The sequence below is a fragment of the Trachurus japonicus genome, chromosome 11, assembly GCF_045865225.1.
Source record: "Trachurus japonicus isolate A0001 chromosome 11, Traja_1.0".
Taxonomy (NCBI): domain Eukaryota; kingdom Metazoa; phylum Chordata; class Actinopteri; order Carangiformes; family Carangidae; genus Trachurus; species Trachurus japonicus.
The window spans coordinates 20,724,979-20,746,397 of record NC_140917.1 but is presented as its reverse complement, the minus strand read 5'-3'; the positions used below and the strand labels follow the sequence as shown (position 1 = coordinate 20,746,397).

Sequence of the window (21,419 nt, the reverse complement as noted above, 5' to 3'; positions counted from 1 at the left end):
TTTGTAAAAGTCAAGGGAGGAATTTAAACAAAATCTGAATTTGACAGGATTTCTTTCTTTTTTTCCTTCTTTTTTAACATTTGTTTGGCATGCCGTCAAAATATGATTAAAACACTCCATCATTACCATTTCAGTCCCCAAAGCACCAAATCATATCTCAACACAAAAGGCAGTGTTTAATTCTCTTGTAAACATTAAGGTTGGGCAATAAAGTTTTCAGATAAAGGCTGCACGACAACCCAGGAGTCAGAGTGCTACATCACATTTTGAAAATGAAATCAAAGGCCGACATTCAGATAAAGTGGTTGGTAATTATAGTGGAAACTCAGAGTGTGAATAATAAAGGAGTGAATTAGTTCAGACGTCTGATTAAGTAAATCGGCCAAAACATGGGTGTGTGTGTGTGTGTGTTCTCTGGGGATAAGGTCAAGTGAGATAAAACAGGGCGGAAAGGACAAACAATACGAATGTGCATCAAGAACCTCAGTGTATTATGGCAACAGCCAGAGTGGTGTGTCCTCCATTAACTTCCATTAGCAACTTGTTTAGCATGTTTAAAAAGTAATGACACTAATAAATACCAACAAAATAAACAAGTACAATCGAAACAAAAAAGGCACACAGACCAAACAACTCTGGTCTCAACTGGAAGAGATTTTATCTCTATGATAAAGAACAAAGGAATTTTCTTTTCTTTTTTTTTTAAAAGGATACGTTACAGTAAAAACCTAACCCATCTCACATCTGTCAACAGCACACCGCACTAGCCATCAGTAGTGGAACAGATATGATAATAACAGCAAACTCAAAGGTTGCAGGAGGATTTTGATTTACAGCATTTTGCGACTGCTTTGGCTCGGATTCTGTTCGCAAATTCCTTAACGGAGAAATGCATCGACGTAACACGTTCTCCCTGGGAACACACTGTGGTTTGAGGTTATGCAGGATTACAGCACTTCGCTGTGGTCTAGATGATGAAACTGACTGAAATGTTTACTTGTTTGTGAAATGGTAAACAAATGCAATGAAGTATAATCCAAAATCATCATTTTGACCTGTATGTACAGTATAAAGAAGCCACACTCTCTCCAGACGTCTTCATGTATGTAAAGACATTAAAGCAGAAATGTTTCATAAATACAAAAGTTAGTCTTACTCTATCATTTCAAATACTTTATAGTTCTGCATAAATGACAGTTTTGTCACTACACAAAGTGGAAATGGCGTAGAACTAGTTAGTGTTTGACAGCAGCACTTCAATAGATGTTTTCATTGCATTTCATTGTTTTGCGATAATCTGAGCCAAAGCAACAATAAAATACCGTAACATTTATGAAAGTCACAGATGAAAACTCATCTATAAATCGATATAATCGATAAAGACAAAAAGGACATGGAATGAGTAGCAGGATGACCAGGAGAAATTAGAGGGTTCAACCCCCTCCCCTGAAATCAAGCAGCCATGACGCTGAACTGCCTTTTGAGCAGGACACTGAATTCCTACCGCTGCTCTGTAGCTGAGACTGACCTCCGACGTCTCCGTGCAGAGGGACAATACAATTGATCATCTGAGAATTACAAAAGACTTGTTTCCGTCATAAAATCCAGATAAGCGCGTACCACCGAGCAGACAGGTGCGTGGTGGTTCTTTGAAGCCTACCGAAAGGAAAGATCAGTAGTGTGTGTTGGCTCTCTTAAACAAAGCAGGCACAGTGTGCGTGAAGGTCCAAAAATCTGAATTAGGCCCTCTGATTGTACAGTACGCTGACAAGCTCCAAGGTTTAAGTTATCATCGTATTTGGCTCTCGGAGCTCTGAACAGGCTCGTGGTTGGGTCGCCGTGGTAATAATAAAGTGTAGGTGTACGAGGCAAGTTTGGATTTCAGCAGCACCAAAACTTCACCCTGAACAAACTGAGAAGACAAAAATACAGGAGGCAGGGAATAAATAAAACAAGACATGTGCAGCATTTTTATGTGTTATGATATCAGTAGCTTTCCGTTGATGTACTCTGTTTTAAACACTAATTTGTTTTCAAAGAATAGTTTGTCTGTTTTTACGGCAGACAGAAGCACTTAAAAAAAAAAAAAAAAAAAATCTGCGTATGACATCATCTTAACTGGACAAAGTCTGCAGGGTTTTGCGTCCTCTCTAGATACAGTATAATACATACAGCAAGCACTCTACCCCCAAAGACCTAGATCTCTCATCGAGGCGTCACTGTTACATCGTGTATTCTTCCACCAGAGCTTCACTCTACTTTTTCTGTCTTTGATTTTCTTTCCTCTTTCGCTTCCATCGTTCTTTCTCTTCCTGAACTTTCTCTCTCTTCTGCTCCGTCACACCAGGTGAACCTGCTCCTCCCACTCCTCAGGCGACTGATCCACCTCTAACTGAAGAACCAGGTCCAAGTCCCTCTCCGTGGCCGAGGCAGTGTGTGCAGGACTGTTTCCACGTTGGGAGTGCGAGCACGGGTGTGTGTGCGCTTCGTCCAGCGACAGGTCCGCCACACACCCTGCGTCCGCCCCCTCCTCGCCGGCGTCTCTGTGTTCCAGCTCCAGAGTGTTGGGCCGCGCCGTCTTCTGGCCCTCCGCGCCGGCAGCAGCACCTAAACGGGGACTGGCAGACGCCCCGTCCGCTTCTGGCTCGCCCTCCAGGGGCTGCCAGAGCGGGGCGGGGGTCACGCCCCTGGAGGTCTGGCTCTCCGACTCAGTCTCAGTGTGCGTGTCGGGGGAGGAGTCGGTCTCCGTGGTGGGCGGGGAGGGGATGAGGGCCAGGCTCTGCGGGTTGTTCTGTGGGTTGATGTTGTTGTTGAACCAGGCCATGATGTTGTCCAGCAGCTGGGCACTGGCTGTGGGGTCCAGGGCCTCCAGGCTCTGGGGGTCGCTGGGGGTGAACGGGCCCCCGGGGGGGATCACCGGCGAAAGCAGCAGCTCCGGCTCGAGCTCTGGAGATGGGAGGCACAACTGGGCGGGGGGCTGGGGGTCTGTTTTGGGCGGGCGTTCAAGAGCGTAGGCAGGAGGACGCTCCTGAGTGTAAGAGCTACTGTGTTCTGGGCAGGGGGTGTAAGAGCTGTCTGGTTTGGGGGCGTTGTCGTACGTGGCTGCGTGTTCCCGGTTGTATGAGCTGGGATGGGCGGCGTTTTGGGAGGGATTCTGGGCGCGCTCCCCCATGCAGGAGGCAGCGTGTTCGGCCTCGGCCAGATAAGCCGTGGAGTGGCAGTAACTCTGCTCTTTGCCGTCGTAGCGAGGGTCCGTGATGGTGATATGGTCGAGCGCGTACGGAGCCGTCAGCGCGCTCTGGTCTTGTCTATGGCTGCAGTCGCTGTAAGCGGGTTCGGTGGCGTACGGAGCGGTGAGAGTACTGTGGTTGTATGTGTGGTGCGAGCAGAGCTGCTCCTGGGTGTGTGTGTCCAGGTCGTAAGGAGTGGTTATGTTCCCCAGTTTCATAAGGCTGTCTCCCAACTCCAGCAGCTCTGCACTGAGAGAGGGAGGCGGGGGAGGGAGGGGGAGGGGGTTGGACGTCGTGGGAGGCTGGGAGGTGGAGTCTGTCCTGTTAGGGGGGCGAGGAGGATCCAGGAGCGACGCCGGGAAGGTCGAGCCTCTGGCTCCTGGAGGGCCGTCTGTGTTGATGGAGTGCAAAGCGACGTCTCCCAGGTCGACCGAGGGTCCCGGCCTCCTCTCCTGTCCTCTGTCCAGCCCACGCTCCAGCTCCGCTCGCCCCTCCATCCCTCGCTCCATCCCGCCCTCCAGGCCTCGCTCTCTGCGGGAATCCTGGAGCGAGAGCTGGATGGCCAGGAGGATGTTGGGGTCGTCTTCGTCCAGCGAGCCCAGCACTCTCCGGCGGCCCTCGATCCTCTCTGGAACTTCTGGAAAAGAAAACGTCACATTAAAAACAGGGAGCACTTTGTGTGACTTTGACTGCCAATTGATCCGAGTGATCAATGGCTCTGTGTGCTTCGACAGGCCTGATTCATAGAGCAATAAAGTAAAATCCCATTTGCAGGTTGTCGGGTGCAATGACAAGTGGAAATTTATAAATGGGAGGCAAGGAATGAGTTGGACTGGGATGTATAGTATTACAAATCCGCAGTATATAGTCCTACACATGAGTAAAAATAGGGACCTGCGCAAAATTCCCATACACTATATACAGCTTTTTGCCTTTTTTGATAATCCCTGTGATAAAGATCATTATATAAGGCTGTGAAACTAGACCTGTGTTGTCACTCCTCCTGCTGGTCTCTGGTGTGTTGCTGCTGCTTCTGAGGTTGTGCAGACTCAGCATGTCTCCTCTGCGTCGTGGCCTGTGTCTACGACGGTACTGAATGTCAGCATAATCCTGCGAAGAGTATTCAGGCTACGTTAGTACAAAACCAACACTAAGCAGCTGTAACGTGTAGTCTACAGCTGTATATACATATCAAATGGCAAGGACCAAGTTAAAATAAATGTGCATTTCTGTGGTGGGTGTTAAGCTTTGGAATTCGTTTACAGTCGAAGAGAAAAGTTGTTGAAATGTTTTTCAGTTTAAGAGGGTATATAAGAAAAAGATGGGGAATTATATATAGAAACAAGTTGTGATGGAAGGTATTGGTTGTGGACATATACAAAATACAGTTCATTCATTACGCACAAAGTTGCAAGAAACCATGGTGCATTACCTGTGACTGCCTCTCCCTCTGATCTGCTCCTAGTACAGTGTGACGACTCCCCATCTTAACACATAAGCAAACCTGAGTCAGCTGCAGCCGTAGTCATGCGTTAGTATGACCTCATACAGAAGTAGGTCAGGTCATCACTTGCACTTGGTTTGAGAAAGTAGCATTAGCTTAGCAAGAACAGAAAAATGTGTATCTGTATCTACTAGTGTGTATCTAGTTACCTCTGGAGAGGCAAAGCCAAGATATTCCCAGTCCCATGATCCTCCAGGGTAGCTGAAAGAAACACAAACACATGAGTGTTTTATCAAGGTTGCTACACCTGTGCCTCCTGAGTCTCTGCCAGAGCCTCTTCAGTGCAAATAATTTGTTAACCTGTGCAAAGTGAAACCATATTTTGTTTATGTGCTTGTTTGTGTGTTTGTCCTCACTTCCTGCGGGGAAGCTCAGGGGAGTCATTAGGAGCCACGCCACGCGCCACTGATGCCAGGAACTCCTGCCTCTTCTGCTGGACCAGTCGGGCTGCACTGATTATCTTGTGGCACGGCGTCCTCAGGTACGGCCGGTTCACCTTCTGAGCCAGATCTTCCACTACCATCTCCAGGTCGGTCTGGGCAGAAACAAAGGAAAACATGCAAATTCCCATCTACGCCAAAGACTGAAAATTCAAATTTGAACAGGGATTTGTAACATATATTTAACTCTCACTGTAGATAAGACATGAGCTGATTATCTCACAGAAGACATTATCCCCTCTTAATCCTGTTTAAATGTCTGAAAAGTCAATGAAATGGACCTCCAGTGGTTCAAATATTTTTGCAGGGATCTTCTGTGGTTAACTGTACTTAATTCTCTTCAATCACTACAATCCCAACACTTAGCATGACAGAAAGAAAAATACTGTCAGTGCAATGCTGCAAACTGGATTCTGGAGTCTGTAATCAGGAATCTTCAAGCAGAGATGTAAATCAAAAGATCAAATCTTGATTCATTATCTCATAAACTGCAGGCTTGCAGAAAAGTTTTCTGCCCTGAAAGTCTGAAGAATAATTATTTATATCCATTAAGTGAAGGGGAGACATAGGTCAGGTAGTAGAGCAGATTCGTCACTGATGACTGCGTTGGCGTTTCATCCTCCAGCCCCTCAAACCCAGAGCTGTGTCATGGAGGGCATCTGGTGTAAAAACCTATGCCATATATAATTTTTTCCTTTATTATTTCCTCTCTTGCCAACAGGCTCATATATCCATTCATACATTAAAAAAAACATACAAACTTATGGTCACGGACCCACAGTATAAAACAATACTTTGTTCTAACCATTTAGAGTCCGGGGGTTCACCAAGGAAACTACAGTTGTGAATGGCAGAAAATGTGTCATATTACCTGCATGAGTTCAAATATCTCTTTCTGGGTGCTGCCTTGCTGCAGGAAGAAGCCGTACGGGTAAGAGCACTTCAGCACGCGCCGCGTCTTCAGCAGCTCACACACACCATCCTCAATGAAGCGTGTGTCTGGAGGAGTGCCTTCACCTGCATCAGCAAAGATACATTTACACAGAGACACCATTATGGTCTCTGACGTCCTTGCAGCAATTAAGCCAGCCAGTATCATAATGCATTTAGGTTAGGATGAATGTATTATGATAAAACCAAAGCTTGGATGTGAGGCTGTCAGATCTATGCTCCATTCATGTATTATTATTGTAAGTACTTACGGCAAATGAAGGCTCTGCTCAGCTGCTCCATCTTCTCTTTAGCAGTTTTCAGCAGCTTCTGCTCCAACTAATGGACGGAGAGAAGGCAATACATATCTATTAGGTAATGATCATCAGATTCAGATGCAAGCTTGTGTGTGTGTGCTGAGAGAGAAGTACCTTATAGCTGTGTTCATGGTTCTTGAAGCGAGTGTAATAGTGCATGAACCGGTCCAGCTCCTGAAAACTTTTGTGCTTCTTTTCCGCCTGTGACAAAATACAAGTTATAATTTGGAGAGTGTTAAAGTCTATTTGGGGGTTAGGGTTAAGCAGAGAGTCTGTGTGTGACCAACTGAGTGGGTCTCTCTGTATTTTATGAGTGTGTGTGTGTGTGTGTGTGTGTGTGTGTACCTCTACAGTCATCTCCTTGGACTGCTCCTCTAGTTGTTGGATGACCTCATAGCGAGTACAGCGATAGTAGCCTCCTGTTGATGAGCTGTGCTTCTTCCACTCCTCCAGACAGATCCAACAGAAATCATACTTACACTACAGAGAGAGAGAGGGAGGGAGGGAGGGGGGGGGGTATTTTTAATAATTCAAACCTTAATACAGCACACATTAGGATAAAAACATGCTGACAGAGAGATTAAGTGTGTATACCTTGGCACACTGCATATGGTTGCAGCCCTCATTCTTCTGAATGGGTGACTTGCAGTTGGCACATGGTTTGGAGTTGGTCAACAGCCACAGGCAGTTAGCAGCATCCTCATAGGCTTCGCTCACACCTGCCACTGTGGAAAGTACACACAAACACAGACGCATTACACACACAGTTCAGCTGCATCTCAATTGTTCAAAAACCTGCCTCGCGGATACACCCTCCAGCACACACACATGCACACATTTGGCAAATATCAATGTCCTGAACACCTGCCACTATGTTATAAAAGTAAATGAGACACATCCTGGTAGGCTGCGCCGACAGCTGCTCTTAACTGCCTTACTGTGGTGCCAGCTTACTGAGGTGCAGCTGAAACGATCTGTGGCCCACACCAGAAAACACCCAGACGATTCCTGGGAGCACAGACAATACAGGACAGACTTACACTCCTCAGGCTTCATCTCTGTGACTTTCTGGAGCCAGTTCCTCCACATCTGACAGTCACATGGCTCATGGGCCTCGCCAAGGCACTCCCTGCAGGCAGGGAGGGGAATAGTAAATTACAAGGCACTAAGGCTTGTCATTCTTTTCTAGAGAAATGCACAAAAGAATGAAGTCACAGTTAGAGATAATATATATTTTGTTAGGGTGGTAAAAGAAAGAAAAAAGAAAAACAAAAAGACGATAGCTGCCTCACATGCATTTTTAGGTCAATTTTGTGAGAAAGAAAACTGGCATTTAGTCTGCAGTGGTTTTCAAAAAACAAGGCTAATGGTTAACGTTGTCAAGCCCTGACTGAACAGTAATGACTATGTTCAACACAGGGCTCTACTCCCAACCGTAGAAAAAAGAGACAGAGTGGTGCAGCTTAAACATTACACTGGGTTATACTTTTAGCAAGGCAGACATCACTCGCCGTTCTGGTTTTGCAAAATGACACATCATGTATGAAAAGTATGTATGTGCGCACGGTGATCGCATGTGTGAACGCAGCCAATAAAACCGTGAAGCATACCAGCAGAAGAGGTGACCCTTGCCACAATCAACAGCTGGTGAGGGCAGCAGAGGGAAACTGTGAGGGTCACTGTCTCCGGGGCCTGGTCGGGTGAGCCTCACCGCTCGCTCACAACGTGCTGCAGGACACCAGCGAATAGCAGGATTGTTCTCAACGAATGCCTGGAGAAAGAAAAAAAAGAGGGGGGTGAGAAAGAGGCGTCATAGCGAGAAACAAACATGGAGTCACAACAATATGAGGTAAAAGGGTTAGGCAAAAGGATGAGGACACATAGACATAGTTTTACCTTGATGTCAAACTGTAGGTATCTCTGGTCCATCTCTCTGGAAACCACACTCTCTATCACATGCACTGGCACCAACTGATAACACTCATAGGCTGGGCAGAAAATATTGTGTGCATCACCCTCCTGAATCTTCACATTGAGGAATCTGCAAGAAAAAACACACACAAAAAAAAAAAGTAAAAACCTGCACTAGAAGATATCGAATAGGTGTGCAGGAACATTTACACACAAACACAGATCCTTACCCCTCCCAGCAGGCTCTGCAGAACTCATGGCCACAGGACATGTCCACTGGGTCCTCGAAGACGGAGATAGAGCAGAGACAGATTCCACACTGCAAAAGAGACAAGGAAGCATCAAAACACATATTAAGTTGTTGTTTATTTACTCTGTCCTTCTGTATGTGTCATCTCCATCATTTTACACAGTGAAAGGACAAAATAACAAAATGTGCCGTGGCATATTTTTCCAAGGTCTGTACTGTTTATCGTACCAAAAGTATCAAAAGTAATATTGAACCCCATTCACTGCATATGATTCAGCCAAACGTCCTTCATGCTGTACATGTAAGTGTTCAGGTAGAAGCAGAACATTTTAAAAGCCTGAAAGTTTGACTGCAGCTGGGATTAGCAGACAAAAGATAAGTACTGGATGTTCTTCCATAGCAGAAGTTGACAACAGGCTGACACTGATGTAAAGCTACAAAGAACAGAGAGAAGAATTGCTGGAAGGAGGCCTATGACCTCCTTTGCTCTAATAAGATTAGACATTAACCTATTGTAAGTAAATGAGTGAGACACTTGGCGCTCTATCGAAAGCTCTACTACAATCAAAGTCAGGTACTTGATATCATCATCGCTCTTTCCTTACCGTAGCCAGGCCCTCCTCTCCAGGCGTGAGGCAGCTATCAGTGGGAGAGGTGAGGGTGAGTGTGAGGGGCGAGCGGGGGGTCCTAGGGGTGCGGGGTGAGGGCAGGGTGTCCCAAGCGTTGTAGCCGCTGGGTGGTGGGGTGGGCATGGCCACACCTGAGCGCTGACAGCAGCCCTCAGCGTCCGACATCCAGGCCTCCAGAAGCTTTTCTCTGTCCCAGTCTGAGTGAGGGGGCGGGTTGAACACAGGTTTAGAGACAGGGAACAAGGTCTCTATATAGGAACGCTTTTATGAATACAGCAGTCAGGATGGATTGATGTGAGAAAGTGATAATAATGAATGTAAACTGTCTCCACACACACACACACACCATGTGCTCGGAGCAGGGCCTCAGCAGTGAAGAGGGGGGCTTGCAGCATGTCTGCTGTCTCCACAATCAGCATGTCCTTCAGCCGACGCAGGTCCTGAAGCTTCAGTCCCTCGTAAGGCTGAAAGGACAGAGTGAGGAATATGTTAGAGAAAAAAAGAGAAGGAGGAGGCAGAGATGAAGGACAGAGAGGGGAAAGAAGCAGAAAGGAGGAAAACTATGTCAGAGGGAAGATGAGGGCAAGAAAGTATGAGCAAAAAAAAACGTATTAAAACACAAATACGTATGAGATTGAGATACAGCAGATTTAAGGATGTGGGGAAAAAAATGATAATGTGAGAAAAGAAATTTGAAAAATGACTGGGATGTAAGGCAGTGAGCACTGGGGGCTGTGGTGGGAAAGAGAGATTAAGTATTAGCATGGATTTGAATGCTGGACGGAAGATCAAACCGCTATCAGTTGGCAGCAGCCACTGCAAGACGACTGTGCTCAGCTAAGAGCCGTGACACAAGGTGTGCGCATTCCCGTTTTCCTATACTTGTAAGGACCAGTGCAAGTTTACGCAAAACCAGTTGATGTCTGAAGGTGAGTGGTAAGGACTCTTTGACAGTGGGCTTAAATGGCTTCATAGAAAAATGAGGGGAGCCGCTCGATGCAGATAAGTGAGAAATGTAATCTGCTTCTTCGTCCACAAATGCAGCCGCTCGGAGACAGAGAGAACAAAAAAATGACTGAAATAGCTGCTACTTGTGTTAATTTACTGCTTGACATCACTTGGTTGAACTCAGCTGTGAGCTGTGAAATACTTTCATGTAGATTTTAAACAATCTCTTCAGGGTGATGATAGTTATAAACCTGCATCATTATTATTTTATTTTTTTCCCTTTTGCCTCTCCACATGAGCTCGTCTAAAAAAAGCAGGTGTTAATTGTTTTATTCTTGTTAATCTTGCTTGACTATGTCATATTTCCTCCTGTAAAAGCAAACTGACCTCACACTTTTAAAGAATATTTAGACATTTCCATTACTTCAAAAGTTAATTTATTTTATGCAATGCAATGCAAGAAGTGAAAGTCGCAACACTACCCAAGCTGTGGCTTTAAAAAGCATAAAAATAACACATTAAATCAAAAAGTCAGGACAGCAGGAAACCCCCAGATCTCGTAACTGTGGTCTCACCTCCTTGTATTGCAGCAGGTTGGTTTCACCATGTGCGTCTGTGTTTGACTGCTGAGCTGAAGAGGAGGAAAAAACCATCTGTGACTCCAGGCTGAGGGCCAGCTCTGTGTGGTGATGCCGCTCAGCATGGTCACATGGCGTCAGCTTGTCCTCATCCTCCACAAAAAGGTCCGCCTCACTCTGGATTAGCAGCTAGAGGGAGGGACGAGGAGGGAGAGAAGAGAGAACAAAAGAAATGGGTGAAAAATAGATCATGTGGAGGAAAAAGACACTGAAGGAACTTGCAACCAAAGACAACAAAGGAAGCCAGAGGTGAGAGCAAGTGGAGGAGATAGGGGGAAGGGGAAAGAGAGACAAAGTGTAAACAAAGATGTGATGGGAGAAAAAAAGACAAGATACATGAGAAGGGGAAGCAGCAGTGATATGTTAAGAAAGAGAGAGAAACGTGACAAGTAGAGGAAAAGTAAGAAAGTGAAAGGAAGGAAGAAATGGAGATGTGGTAAAAATGGGTTTATTAAAGGAACTGAATCTACCACTTGAAGCTCCTGAGATATTTGACCCAGGACTAAGTTAAAGTCCAGGCGCTGTTTTTCTGATGCAGCACAGTAACATTTATTCTTCGGTGCGGGTGCAAGTTGTCAAAGTCCATTTCTTGCCATTTTTCATCAATAAACCGAACAAACAAACAAAAAAAACCCTCCAGAATGACAAGTGTCTTAGCGCCACAGCGGTCAAACACCTGGCAACAACTGTGATGTTGCTTCCCCCAACACATACAGAGTGAATTACACTTTAAATCAGAAGATCTTAACACCTCATCTGGCTCCTAAGGCTAAAAGGGTGAATTGTGTACATCAAGAAAGAGATGGAAAGACAGGAGAGGTTCAATAAAAGATGAAAGAAGAGAATAAAGAGGTGAAGAGAAAGTTGTTCACATGTTTTTCTTAAAGGATAAAATCTGGGTTATTTTTATCCCAGGCTGCCCAAGTCAGCACTGACTGAGCTCCATGTTCTTTTAATTCAAGGAGTGGATTTTCTTCCTTCTCCAAAAGCTGTACAATCTTTAAAAACAAGGGAGGAGGAGCTACTCGGATCTGAGGGTAATGAAACACAAAGCAGCTGCTCCCATTGAAAGAATAGGCATCGTGCTTGCTCAGCCTACAGATCTGACTGACTGTAAAAAATCTTCAAGAACACAAAGAGATTCGCTCCACACAGAAACTAAAGATCAGCCTGAAACGAGTTTGAATTTCAGACACTTTCTCTCTCTCTCTCTCTCACCTCCACACAGCTCTTCATGCCCGCAGCGGCAGCGTAGTGCAGACAGGTGCTGTGGTGGTTGTCGGTGGCGTTGACATTGGCCTTCTCGTACTGGCCTCCCTCCAGCCTGGCCCCCGTCCAGCTCAGGATCATCTGGCAGCAGGGAAACCCGCAAATACATGCACACATTATTTGTATGTCAACTTTAATAAAAGCCATGACTTAAAGCAGATATCAGTGGAATGTTTTTGTTAATATAAGTCCTAAATAGTCCTATTTTCCGTCAGCAATCACTTACATGAAGTATTTCAGCCTAAACACGAGTCTCTCCGTCACTCTGCTCTGCTGTAACCCGAGGAGAAAATTTTCCTTGTGGGATACAAGTGTTATCCAATGAGGAGAGAGAACGGCATGAAGGGCTGTGTGTGCAGCCAAGGGATGCGCGTGAATGTGGTGACGTAGCACGAGGACCAATTGATGCCTGACAAGGGCGGGGGCTGCTAACTCATGGTGCGTTCAAGGAAACTCGTACTTTGTGTTTTTCCTTCCTGTGAAGTCATACCAGTTCGATCTGGTACGAGTTCACGGGTCGGAAGTTACGAGTGGCCGTTATAGGGAACTTTCACAGACAACAGGACGGTAAAAACACGAGCTACGGGTTACCTGGAACGCTACCAAGTCGTAGTTGTGACTTGAAGCTGTAACTTACGGTTTCAAAAGCCTGCCTTGAACACAGCATTAGCCGAAACGGCCGTGCCACTGATATCTGCTTTAATACAATACACCATTTCCACTGCGACACGTATGTAAGTGTGGACACAAAACTATATTCATCTGTGCGTGTGTCCTTGTTAGGGTGGTGGGGTTTTTTAAACCGATAAAATAAATTAGTCTAAAAATGTGCTACTTTGGCTCTGATGCAGCCGCCTGCTCCTGTCTGTCGTCATCCCTCTGTGTCCCACCCATGAGTAATACTGAGGTCTACTGTGTAGCAGACGGTCACATAGCAGAGCAGCAAATAATCACTGTAGTTGTAATAAATATCACAATAAAGAGATAAAAGACACAAAAACACAACACTAGTGAGCAAGTTTTTTTGTTGTTGTTGTATCAAGATTGAGTGAGAAAAGCCATCGTTAACAGTGGAGATAAAGTTACTAGCTGATCTGAGCAGCACATAAATAGCTAGAGAATTGATGGAAGTCTCTGTAAGGAGCAGGAAGCCCTGAAGTTTGAGTTTAAGTTTATTATTATTCATGTGTTATAACGCATTGAATGGTCAGTAAAACATGGACCAAAAAGACGTAGGCTGAAGCCATGGTTTATGGTGCCTACCCTTTTTACATCGAGATATGCAAAACCAGACAGAATTAATATTATGGCTTATATTTCTCCAATATGTCATGATATAGCCCTATACTTGTTAATTATGTTGGATTATATACCTCTTTTTTATTTTATGGATTGAGCTACAGTGCTTTAAGTTGTGTAAAATTAAATGTGTAGCAGGTGGTTAGCCACTGTGGTGAAGAAAAAGGCAACATTACATATGATAAGACAAAGCAAGAATAAACACAACCAGTCACAGAAACTCCAGCAGCTGGTGATAATGATCATATATGATAGAACTAACCAATCAAAGAGCATCGCTTTCTCCATTCAATCACTGTGCAGCCTTTACGTTCATCTGTCAATTACTTATACACACAACTGTGACTTCATTAGGAACATCTCATTAAAACTGATGAAGTCTAATACAACGGCCCTGCAGTAAATCCTCCTTCATTAATGTTGTGATAAAATAGTTTTAGACAGATGCTGATTCAACTACATGAGCATTTTGTAGGATGTAGTGAGTGGAGCTCTGCTGAACGGTACAGAGTTGTTCATTCATTTACCGATGGTAATTGATGAGATTTTATTGATACCGATGCCATTACCAATTACACTTGGCGATCCGATTCTTTATCAACTCCAGTGGATTTTCTGTGTTGAAATAAGTTGTGTCAGACTCAGTGTCACTGACGAGTGCATCATCAAATCCTCCCGGACCCTCTCATTCTTCAAAAGAGCAGTTGCTATAGTGAATAGGACAGCGAGTATTGAGCCAGCCTGCTGCCGTGACCAGTGTCTTTCCACCCTTTACTTTAAATCTTACTGCCACAAACTATGCACGTTGGACTGTTAGCGCCATTTTGTGTCAAATTATCCCTCGTGTTTGTACCTGTAGGCAGTCTGCACGGCGCTGCTCGTCCCTCTGCGGTCGGGCAAGTCGTGGTGACAGCGCTCCCTCTGGCAGCAGTAGGATCTGCGGCCCTTGGCACAGCACATGTAGGCACGTCTCATTGTGCACATTGCGCTTGTTGGGGTTCCCCTCTTTGCTGAACAGGAAAGACCTACACGACGCGGATTAAATAAAACGTAAAAGGAGGAAAAAAAGGACAATTATCAGCACAGAAGTCCTTAAGTGATGAGGCTTTAATCGGGGGGGGGGGGGCTGAGGCGCACTTAAGAGAGATACAGAGATGTGAAGAGGAAGGAGTGAGTGGAGGACAAAGTATGATGCTCTGTGAGCTGAGTGTTGGTGGGTAAGACGAAGGGTAGAGAGAGGGAGGAGAAGAGAGATGGCTGAATATTGACTATTTCTGTTTAACGTCTCTGAGATAATTGACACACACACACACACACACACACACACACACACACACGGTGATGGATGTGCCAGTTGCACCAGGAGCCCGGCTGTGGTTCTGTTTAGTAAATAGTTTTTCTCTGCTCTTTGTCTGTCAAAACCTCCATTTACTGATTAGCTTTCTGCTCTTTTCTTTGGCTCCACCTATTCTGTTTCTTCCTCTTCAAGTTTCTCTCTGCTTCTCCACTTTTTCCCCATTTCATTTTCTCTATTCCATACTCATTTCCCCCCCTCCACAGTCTCTATTTATACTCTATCTTTCTTTCATTTGACATCCTTTATGCCATTCTCCCGTGGTAGCTACATGTTGAAACTGCAAAGAAAAACACATTTTATTTTTGATAAGTGGTTACAGCGTGGATATTTCAAGCATCTCACTGATGCAAATTTAACATAGAAGAAAATAATAGGATGCCATAGGATTTCTACTGGGTGAATACAAAAAAAAACATCTCCCTCTTGGCTCTCTCTGCAATTTGGACACAGCAGTAGCCACTATTGAATTAGTGTTTGAATGTTTCCTTATTGTGCAGCCCTTCAGCCTATTCTTCCACTGCTCTCCTGCTCGTCCACTTTTGACCTTCTTATCCTGTCAGCCACAAGCCCTGCAGCCTCCCCCTAATGACAGTGCACTGCCAATTCAGCCGCACAACAATAATCACTAATTATTCCCTTTTCGACTACAACCCAGAACCCCCCACCTCTACACACACTCACACAGACAGATACATGTATATACACACACAAAGCTGTATGTACAGAATGGATGGCCCTAATATCAGTCTAGTAGAAACAACAGGCTAAAGGCTGTCACATTTTGCTGCAACTGTTGAAAGCTGTTCACTAGAAAGTAAACCTCAGAAGACACACACACAACATCTAAGAGAAAATGGAGGGGAAGCTGCTGTATGTTGCTTAACTTGCTTAACATCTTTGCTTCTTCAAAAAGCAGAAAAATCAATGGTTCATAAATGAGTAAACCAAGCCAAGAGTTGTTATTTACATGTTTCTAAGACTGTTTACTCAGTTGCTGAGGAGGAAGGGTTACACTTCCTGAACTGCACCCATTTTTTCCAGTAATAGGTCTACTTGTGATTTCACACTTTGCACATCTCATGGGATTACTAGCCTATATAACCCACGGAGATGACTCGAGGAGAGCAAACAAATATGAAGAAGATACATGTTAAAAATAATCTGAAAAACACTCTCTGCATCTACCAGCCTACGCTCGTCCTCGGTGAGTCTTTATTTTGTCTGAGACTTCTCAGGCGTCTATCTTCTTGCCTCTGTCCAATCGAGCTGTTGGAACAAAGAAGCATTTCCTCTGATACTTATCTGGAGCCGAGCGCTGCGTTCAGCACGCCTCTCCGGCCCATTATAGGTTAGTGGGAAGGGACACAAATAGCACACCAATTGATTCACTGTGTTATATTCATAGACTCGGACACGTTAAGCAGTTGTGGAGTCACAGTCCCCCTGAAAAAAACACACACACGCGTGTGCACACATGCAGATGCACAGATAATTGACTGGCCTTTTCAAACAGCTTCCTCTGACCCCCCCCCCCTGTAATCATGGAAAGAAAGGGCAAGAGAGAGGAAGAGTGTAAGGAGAGGAGGAGGAGGTGAGGACGGCTATTGAGTCACTGAATCAGCTGTCTCGGTCATGGCCAGCAGCCTGATTATCCCTGCAGGGGGTAAAAAGACACACTGGTGTCTTGTTCTCCATATGTTTTTTTCATTTGACCCCTTTCTTTTAGGTCGTGTTAGAGTCAGTCACTCTGCTTTATGGTTTCTCTCTTATGACATTATCCAAGACAGAGTGTGCCGGTGTGTGTGCGCATCGTTCCCATGATGCAACTCATTAGTCTTTCCTTAGACCCTGTGCTAAGTACCCAGATCCGTCCCCAGTCTGTAATGCAGGCTTTCTGCTAAAAACGTCTAGTTCGAGGTAACCCTGACGACATCATTAGTTATTCTTTCAGGCTTAAATCCTCCAGAGCCACAGACGACCACGGCCCAACTGCTTGCACAGGCCGACTACTACTAGGACTACGCACATCATCACACGTAGAAACTGGCTTCTTTAATCTTTGGTGAGATGTTCTCAGGTGCTCACAGAGGTCATTAGTTGTTCTTTCAACTTGCGACTGCTCACGCACATTTTCTGTGCCTTTTTAACATCATTTAGGCTACCGAGTCTGACAACTAACAGTGTGCGAAGGCCTTGTTGGACCTAAGTATAGTCACCACCTTATTTGCCTTAAAAACACAATTATGAAAGCGGAGACTCTCAGAAATCTATTAAACCTGACGTACTGCTAATTGTTATTCAATTTAACATGACTCACTACCTCTGTAACCGTATTAGATAACTGCTTAACTACATTATAAACCCCAAGCTCAAAAATGACTGTCAAATTCAATTGACTTCTTCAATAATCCAAAACAAAACAAAAAAACACGAGTTTTTACCTGAGCAGACGTGTCATGGCGTGGCGGCAGACGTAGTGCAGGGCTGTGTTGTGCTGGTACTGCTCTCCGTACGATGCGTTCGGGTCCAGGCCGTCCCTGAACTGAGGGTTGCCCTCGTACAGCTGCCAGGCCAGGGCCTCGTCGCCGCTCACCAGCGCCTTGCGGAACTTGGTGGCTGTGTTGCCCATGGCTTCAAGCTTGCAAAGGGCCGCCTAAAGGGAGCTGTGGCAGATGCCCCTCTGCCTGCCTGCCTGCCTGCGCCTCCCTCCTCCTCCTCCTCCTCCTCCTCCTCCTCCTCCTCCTCCTCCTCTTCCTCCTCCCCCGTTCACCACAGGTCAAAACCTACAGCAACATGGTTCAGTGTTTTCCTGCCCTGTAAGTAGAGAGAGAGAGAGAGACTGATTAGAGGAAAATGGTGGTGGAGAGAGGAACATGAGAAGAGGGAAAAAAATGGGTGGAAAGAAGAGAAAGGCTGGTGAAGGTTGAGAAAAAGGAGAGAAAAATAGTTAGACAGAAAAAGTGAGCTGAAAAAGTATGGAGAGAGGGATGGAGATGGAGGATCAGTCAATCAATCAGTTGATGTGCAGCAGCGAGAAGAGAACGTTATCTTAACCGGAAATAGAGAGGAAAAACAGAGGGAAAGAAGAGGAAGAAGAAGAAGCTAGAAAGACAGAGAGACAATTATAAAGAGGACAGGCCCGAGAGAGGAAAGTTAATGATACCCAGGCCATTGATCTGTTGGACAGCTGATGAAAGGCATGGTCAATATTACCTCAGCTGCCCAGTGTGTGTCCGTTAGTTTGCGTTTGTGAGGAATTTGCATACATTAGGCCGTTCACATGCTTGTCTGCTACTGAAGATATGACAGTCTGAATGTGTGTTCAACCATGCGGCACTAATACACTGGGCCAAAACCAGTTTTTACTTTGGCTCTCGGGCGCTAAAACCAAAGAATCACAGCGATGGCTGCTACAGCTGGGTTTCTGCTCTCGGAGGCAACAGCTTATAAAACCTCCTGTTGATCCACAACAAGTTATCATGATCTTTTCATCGTTTCCCTGATCCTTCGACGAATTTTAAGACTCACTCGCTTTAACTGGCATGACAAGCAGTTTCCATATCACAAAAGAATAACACGACACGCGACACAAAGGTAATAACAGGGCGGTGAAAGGAAACTGATACGGGGAAAACAAACAAACACACACACACACACACACTCTTGTCACATAGTGTTCATAATCACTATCTTTACCTGTGTGTTCAGCTTCATTTCCTTCAACTCTTCCCAACCTCTCTCACACACAGACACATACACTTTCTCCTGTCTTAAACACACACACACCACCATTACATCCTGTAATGAGTGGAGTGTGTGCCTGTGTCTGCGGCGCCCTGTGCGTATTGGGCCGTTGAGATCATTACAGTCTTCATTCTATGGCCATCTGTCTGGCCCTCACAAAGAGCCTCTTTTAGCCGGCCTACAGTTGGCCACTGGCTGGCCGGGCGCTGGAACATTTGAATAACGCGGCTGGCTGCCTCCCCTCTCGTCTGCCTCCCATTTCTATGCAGTGACAGACAGGAAAAACACACACCGACAACAGACGGAGACATACGGGGCCGCACAGAAGCTGCTGCCGCTGGCGGATAATAGCCAACATTTTGTAGCTTCTTTTCATGTGTGTGGTTGTGTGTATCTGGAGGGGTGATGATGATGGTGAGGATGGTGGTGGTGACGGGGGTTTACTATAGTTAATAGGTCAGTCTGTCTGCTTGGCTCTCTTGTTTTGTGCACACTGGTTTACTTCCAGTTCACTTCACTCCTCTGTGTATCTCTGCCGGTCTCTCTCTCTCTGTCTCTCATACTAAATAAGGACAGGAAGTCTGGACATGGAGGAACTTAGGAATTCTAGGATCGCAACTTCTGCTGTTTAGACTTGGCTGTGACAGCGCAATTATCTACTATTACGAAAGCTCCTTGAGCCTACACGTCATTTAGTGGTTTGGTTGGGTGGAGTGGAGCGAGGCTCAGGAAGTGGATCCCCTCCTCGTTGACTGGACACTCGTCCTCGTAGACTCAAACCACACCACTAACACAAGGAATAAGTCTGTAAAGTCACACACAGAGCTCTACGCTGAACCGGCATCTGGTACATATGGTATTCCCTATTACGAGCAGTGTGATCACCGAAACTTAATGACTCATGAGCCCCAGAATCCCAAACACATGAATCTTGTCTGGAAAAGCCGTCTGACGATCCCTGCTTAAAGGAACAAGTCACAGCATTGTCATTTTTCTCAACAACCCGGCCCAGCGATTCACACACACTAAACAAAGCATCAGATGTCACCGTATTTCACAACTAATATCGCAGCTTATGACGATATTTTGAATGTGTGTGTGTGGGGTTCAAGCTCCAATAAGCATCAGGAAATTACAGTTTTATAAAAGATGAGATGGATTTAGCAAGATTAGGGCTATAAATCTGACAATTATTTTCTTGAGTGGGCATTTGTTTTGTCAAGGCATTAAAATAAATTGGTAAAACAAAAACAAAAAAGTCCATCACACCTCCCTATAGCACTAAATACCTGGCCAGCAGCCCAAAACCAACATACTGTCAGTTTGCAATCATATATAGGCTACTGTACCAAAAGGAAATCACAGCACTTTTAAGAAGATGGAGCTTGGCAGCGTTTGGCTGCTTTGCTTGATAAATGATTAAAATGACTGAATATTATAAAAGTAACAGCTGAAAACGATCATTACAGCCACACCACAGACACTATCTGTCAAAGCAAGATATTCTTACCATAGTGATGTGCATTGAGGCTCTGTGATAAGTTCCCACAGTCTAGCTACTATATCCAGCTACAGTTATGATTGATTGGAGACTTTACATAGTAAAAAAGACAGCACTTTAAAAGTCAGATCTACAGCTACTACTCTGCTGCTATTACTGTGACATATCTTTATCACAAAACAAAACAAAAAAACACCCACTGCAGTGCAATTGCAGATATCAAAACTTGCTGTCAGCTGATACAGATTATCTCAACCAGCTCAACTAAAAAAGTATGGCTGGGTGGATCTTGTCGCTATGTAAACAGCCGGAGGCCGAAGTGGTTGTCAGAAGAATAAGACATAAAACTTATATGTGAAAGTCAAAGTCAAGACGGACAAGAGCTGCATAATGAGGCGGCAGCAAGTTGAACTTAAATCTTTTTAAAAGCGTTTACCATAATTAGCTAGGTCACCGCCGTGTATCAGCTGAAATATTCAGGTCAGACCTCGTGTGGTTATCCCCGAAGAAGAAGAAGTGTGTCAGCATGAAATGGAGCACAAAACAAACACACAACACACAACACACACACATACAGAGAGAGAGAGAGTGGGTCCACTTCTCTGTGTGTGTGTTTCTGTCCATGCGGCCCCTCGGTTAAAGCTCCTTTGTTCATCAACACACTGATGATGATGACAGTAGTCCGTGTGAATAACTAACCCGGCTGGAAAGCGCACTGTTGATGAGGTGTAGCTACGCTGTCGACACAAAAAGAAAAAGAAAAGGAGAAAAGAAGGAAAAACCGGCTGTAAGGTTGCCGTTGCCTCTGCTGGTCTGCCCGTTTCCACGGCGCCGTGGGGAGACGTTAACACCCACAGCAGCAGCAGCAGCAGCAGCAGCAGCCTGTGTGTGTGTACACCTTTGCTGCTGCCGTGGTACCGAAGCTAGCACTTAGCCTCCACTACCTTTTACCCCACAGCAGCAGCAGGACACACAACACACACAACACAACACAACACAACACATCTCCTACTTACACGGTCGTTTCACTTGGTCACTCAGTCGCACATTTGGCAACATGCGAAAAAACCGAGGGCCATTATCTTATCACTGTCATTCGCACCCTTCGACTGTTTTGCGGCTGGACCATCCTCTCTGCCCGGCCAGCGAGCCAGCGGACCCGGCGGGGGACGACGACGACGACGGAGACGACGACGGAGACGACGTCGGTGGTGGTTGGTGGTGGTGGTGGTGGTGGTGGTGGTGGTGATGCTGCTGGGAGCGGAGGGGCGAGACTGACTGACTGACTGGGTCCGCTCAGTGTGTTGTTGTTGCTGCCAGAGAGGAAAGAGCACTGCGCATGCGCGGCGGCATCAACTGTCACACCGAGGGCTCGCACCTGATTGGTCGGTTGCCTGGGTTCACTGGTTGGTTTGGGTGTATGGCGTCCAAAAGTGTCAATATTAAATACAT

General features: G+C 45.5%; 1 protein-coding gene across 2 annotated transcripts; it reads right to left on the bottom strand.

Moving 5' to 3' along the window:
* Window positions 1-1,943: 1,943 nt before the first annotated feature.
* LOC146978750 (ankyrin repeat and IBR domain-containing protein 1-like) lies at window positions 1,944-21,145 on the bottom strand. Of its 2 annotated transcripts, XM_085791645.1 has the most exons (21): window positions 20,984-21,145; window positions 17,164-17,536; window positions 14,219-14,390; window positions 12,016-12,147; window positions 10,735-10,926; window positions 9,558-9,675; window positions 9,188-9,408; window positions 8,563-8,651; window positions 8,318-8,462; window positions 8,032-8,192; window positions 7,462-7,550; window positions 7,016-7,146; window positions 6,767-6,901; window positions 6,536-6,622; window positions 6,377-6,443; window positions 6,046-6,191; window positions 5,091-5,269; window positions 4,884-4,935; window positions 4,663-4,716; window positions 4,217-4,340; window positions 1,944-3,867 (listed from the first exon to the last, which is right to left on the bottom strand). In XM_085791645.1, the coding sequence occupies exons 2-21, from the start codon at window positions 17,349-17,351 to the stop codon at window positions 2,339-2,341; spliced, it is 4,011 nt and encodes a 1,336-aa protein (XP_085647771.1). In that variant the 5' UTR covers window positions 17,352-17,536; window positions 20,984-21,145; the 3' UTR covers window positions 1,944-2,338. The 2 variants fall into 2 exon arrangements, with proteins under 2 accessions (XP_085647771.1, XP_085647772.1); XM_085791646.1 differs by lacking the exon at window positions 4,663-4,716 and having other exon boundaries at window positions 2,053-3,867.
* Between the last annotated feature and the right edge of the window lie 274 nt (window positions 21,146-21,419).

What these genes read in the sequence shown, in the direction of transcription:
- LOC146978750 (XM_085791645.1), bottom strand. Translation starts at nt 17,351, where the DNA reads ATGGGCAACACAGCCACCAAGTTCCGCAAGGCGCTGGTGAGCGGCGAC. An exon ending in GCATGAAGAGCTGTGTGGAG is followed by an intron (nt 10,927 to 12,015) that starts GTGAGAGAGAGA and finishes CCCTCCCTCTAG; the next exon opens with CTGCTAATCCAGAGTGAGGC. An exon ending in CAGGAGGAGTGACAACACAG is followed by an intron (nt 3,868 to 4,216) that starts GTCTAGTTTCAC and finishes TTTCTTTTCCAG; the next exon opens with AAGTTCCAGAGAGGATCGAG.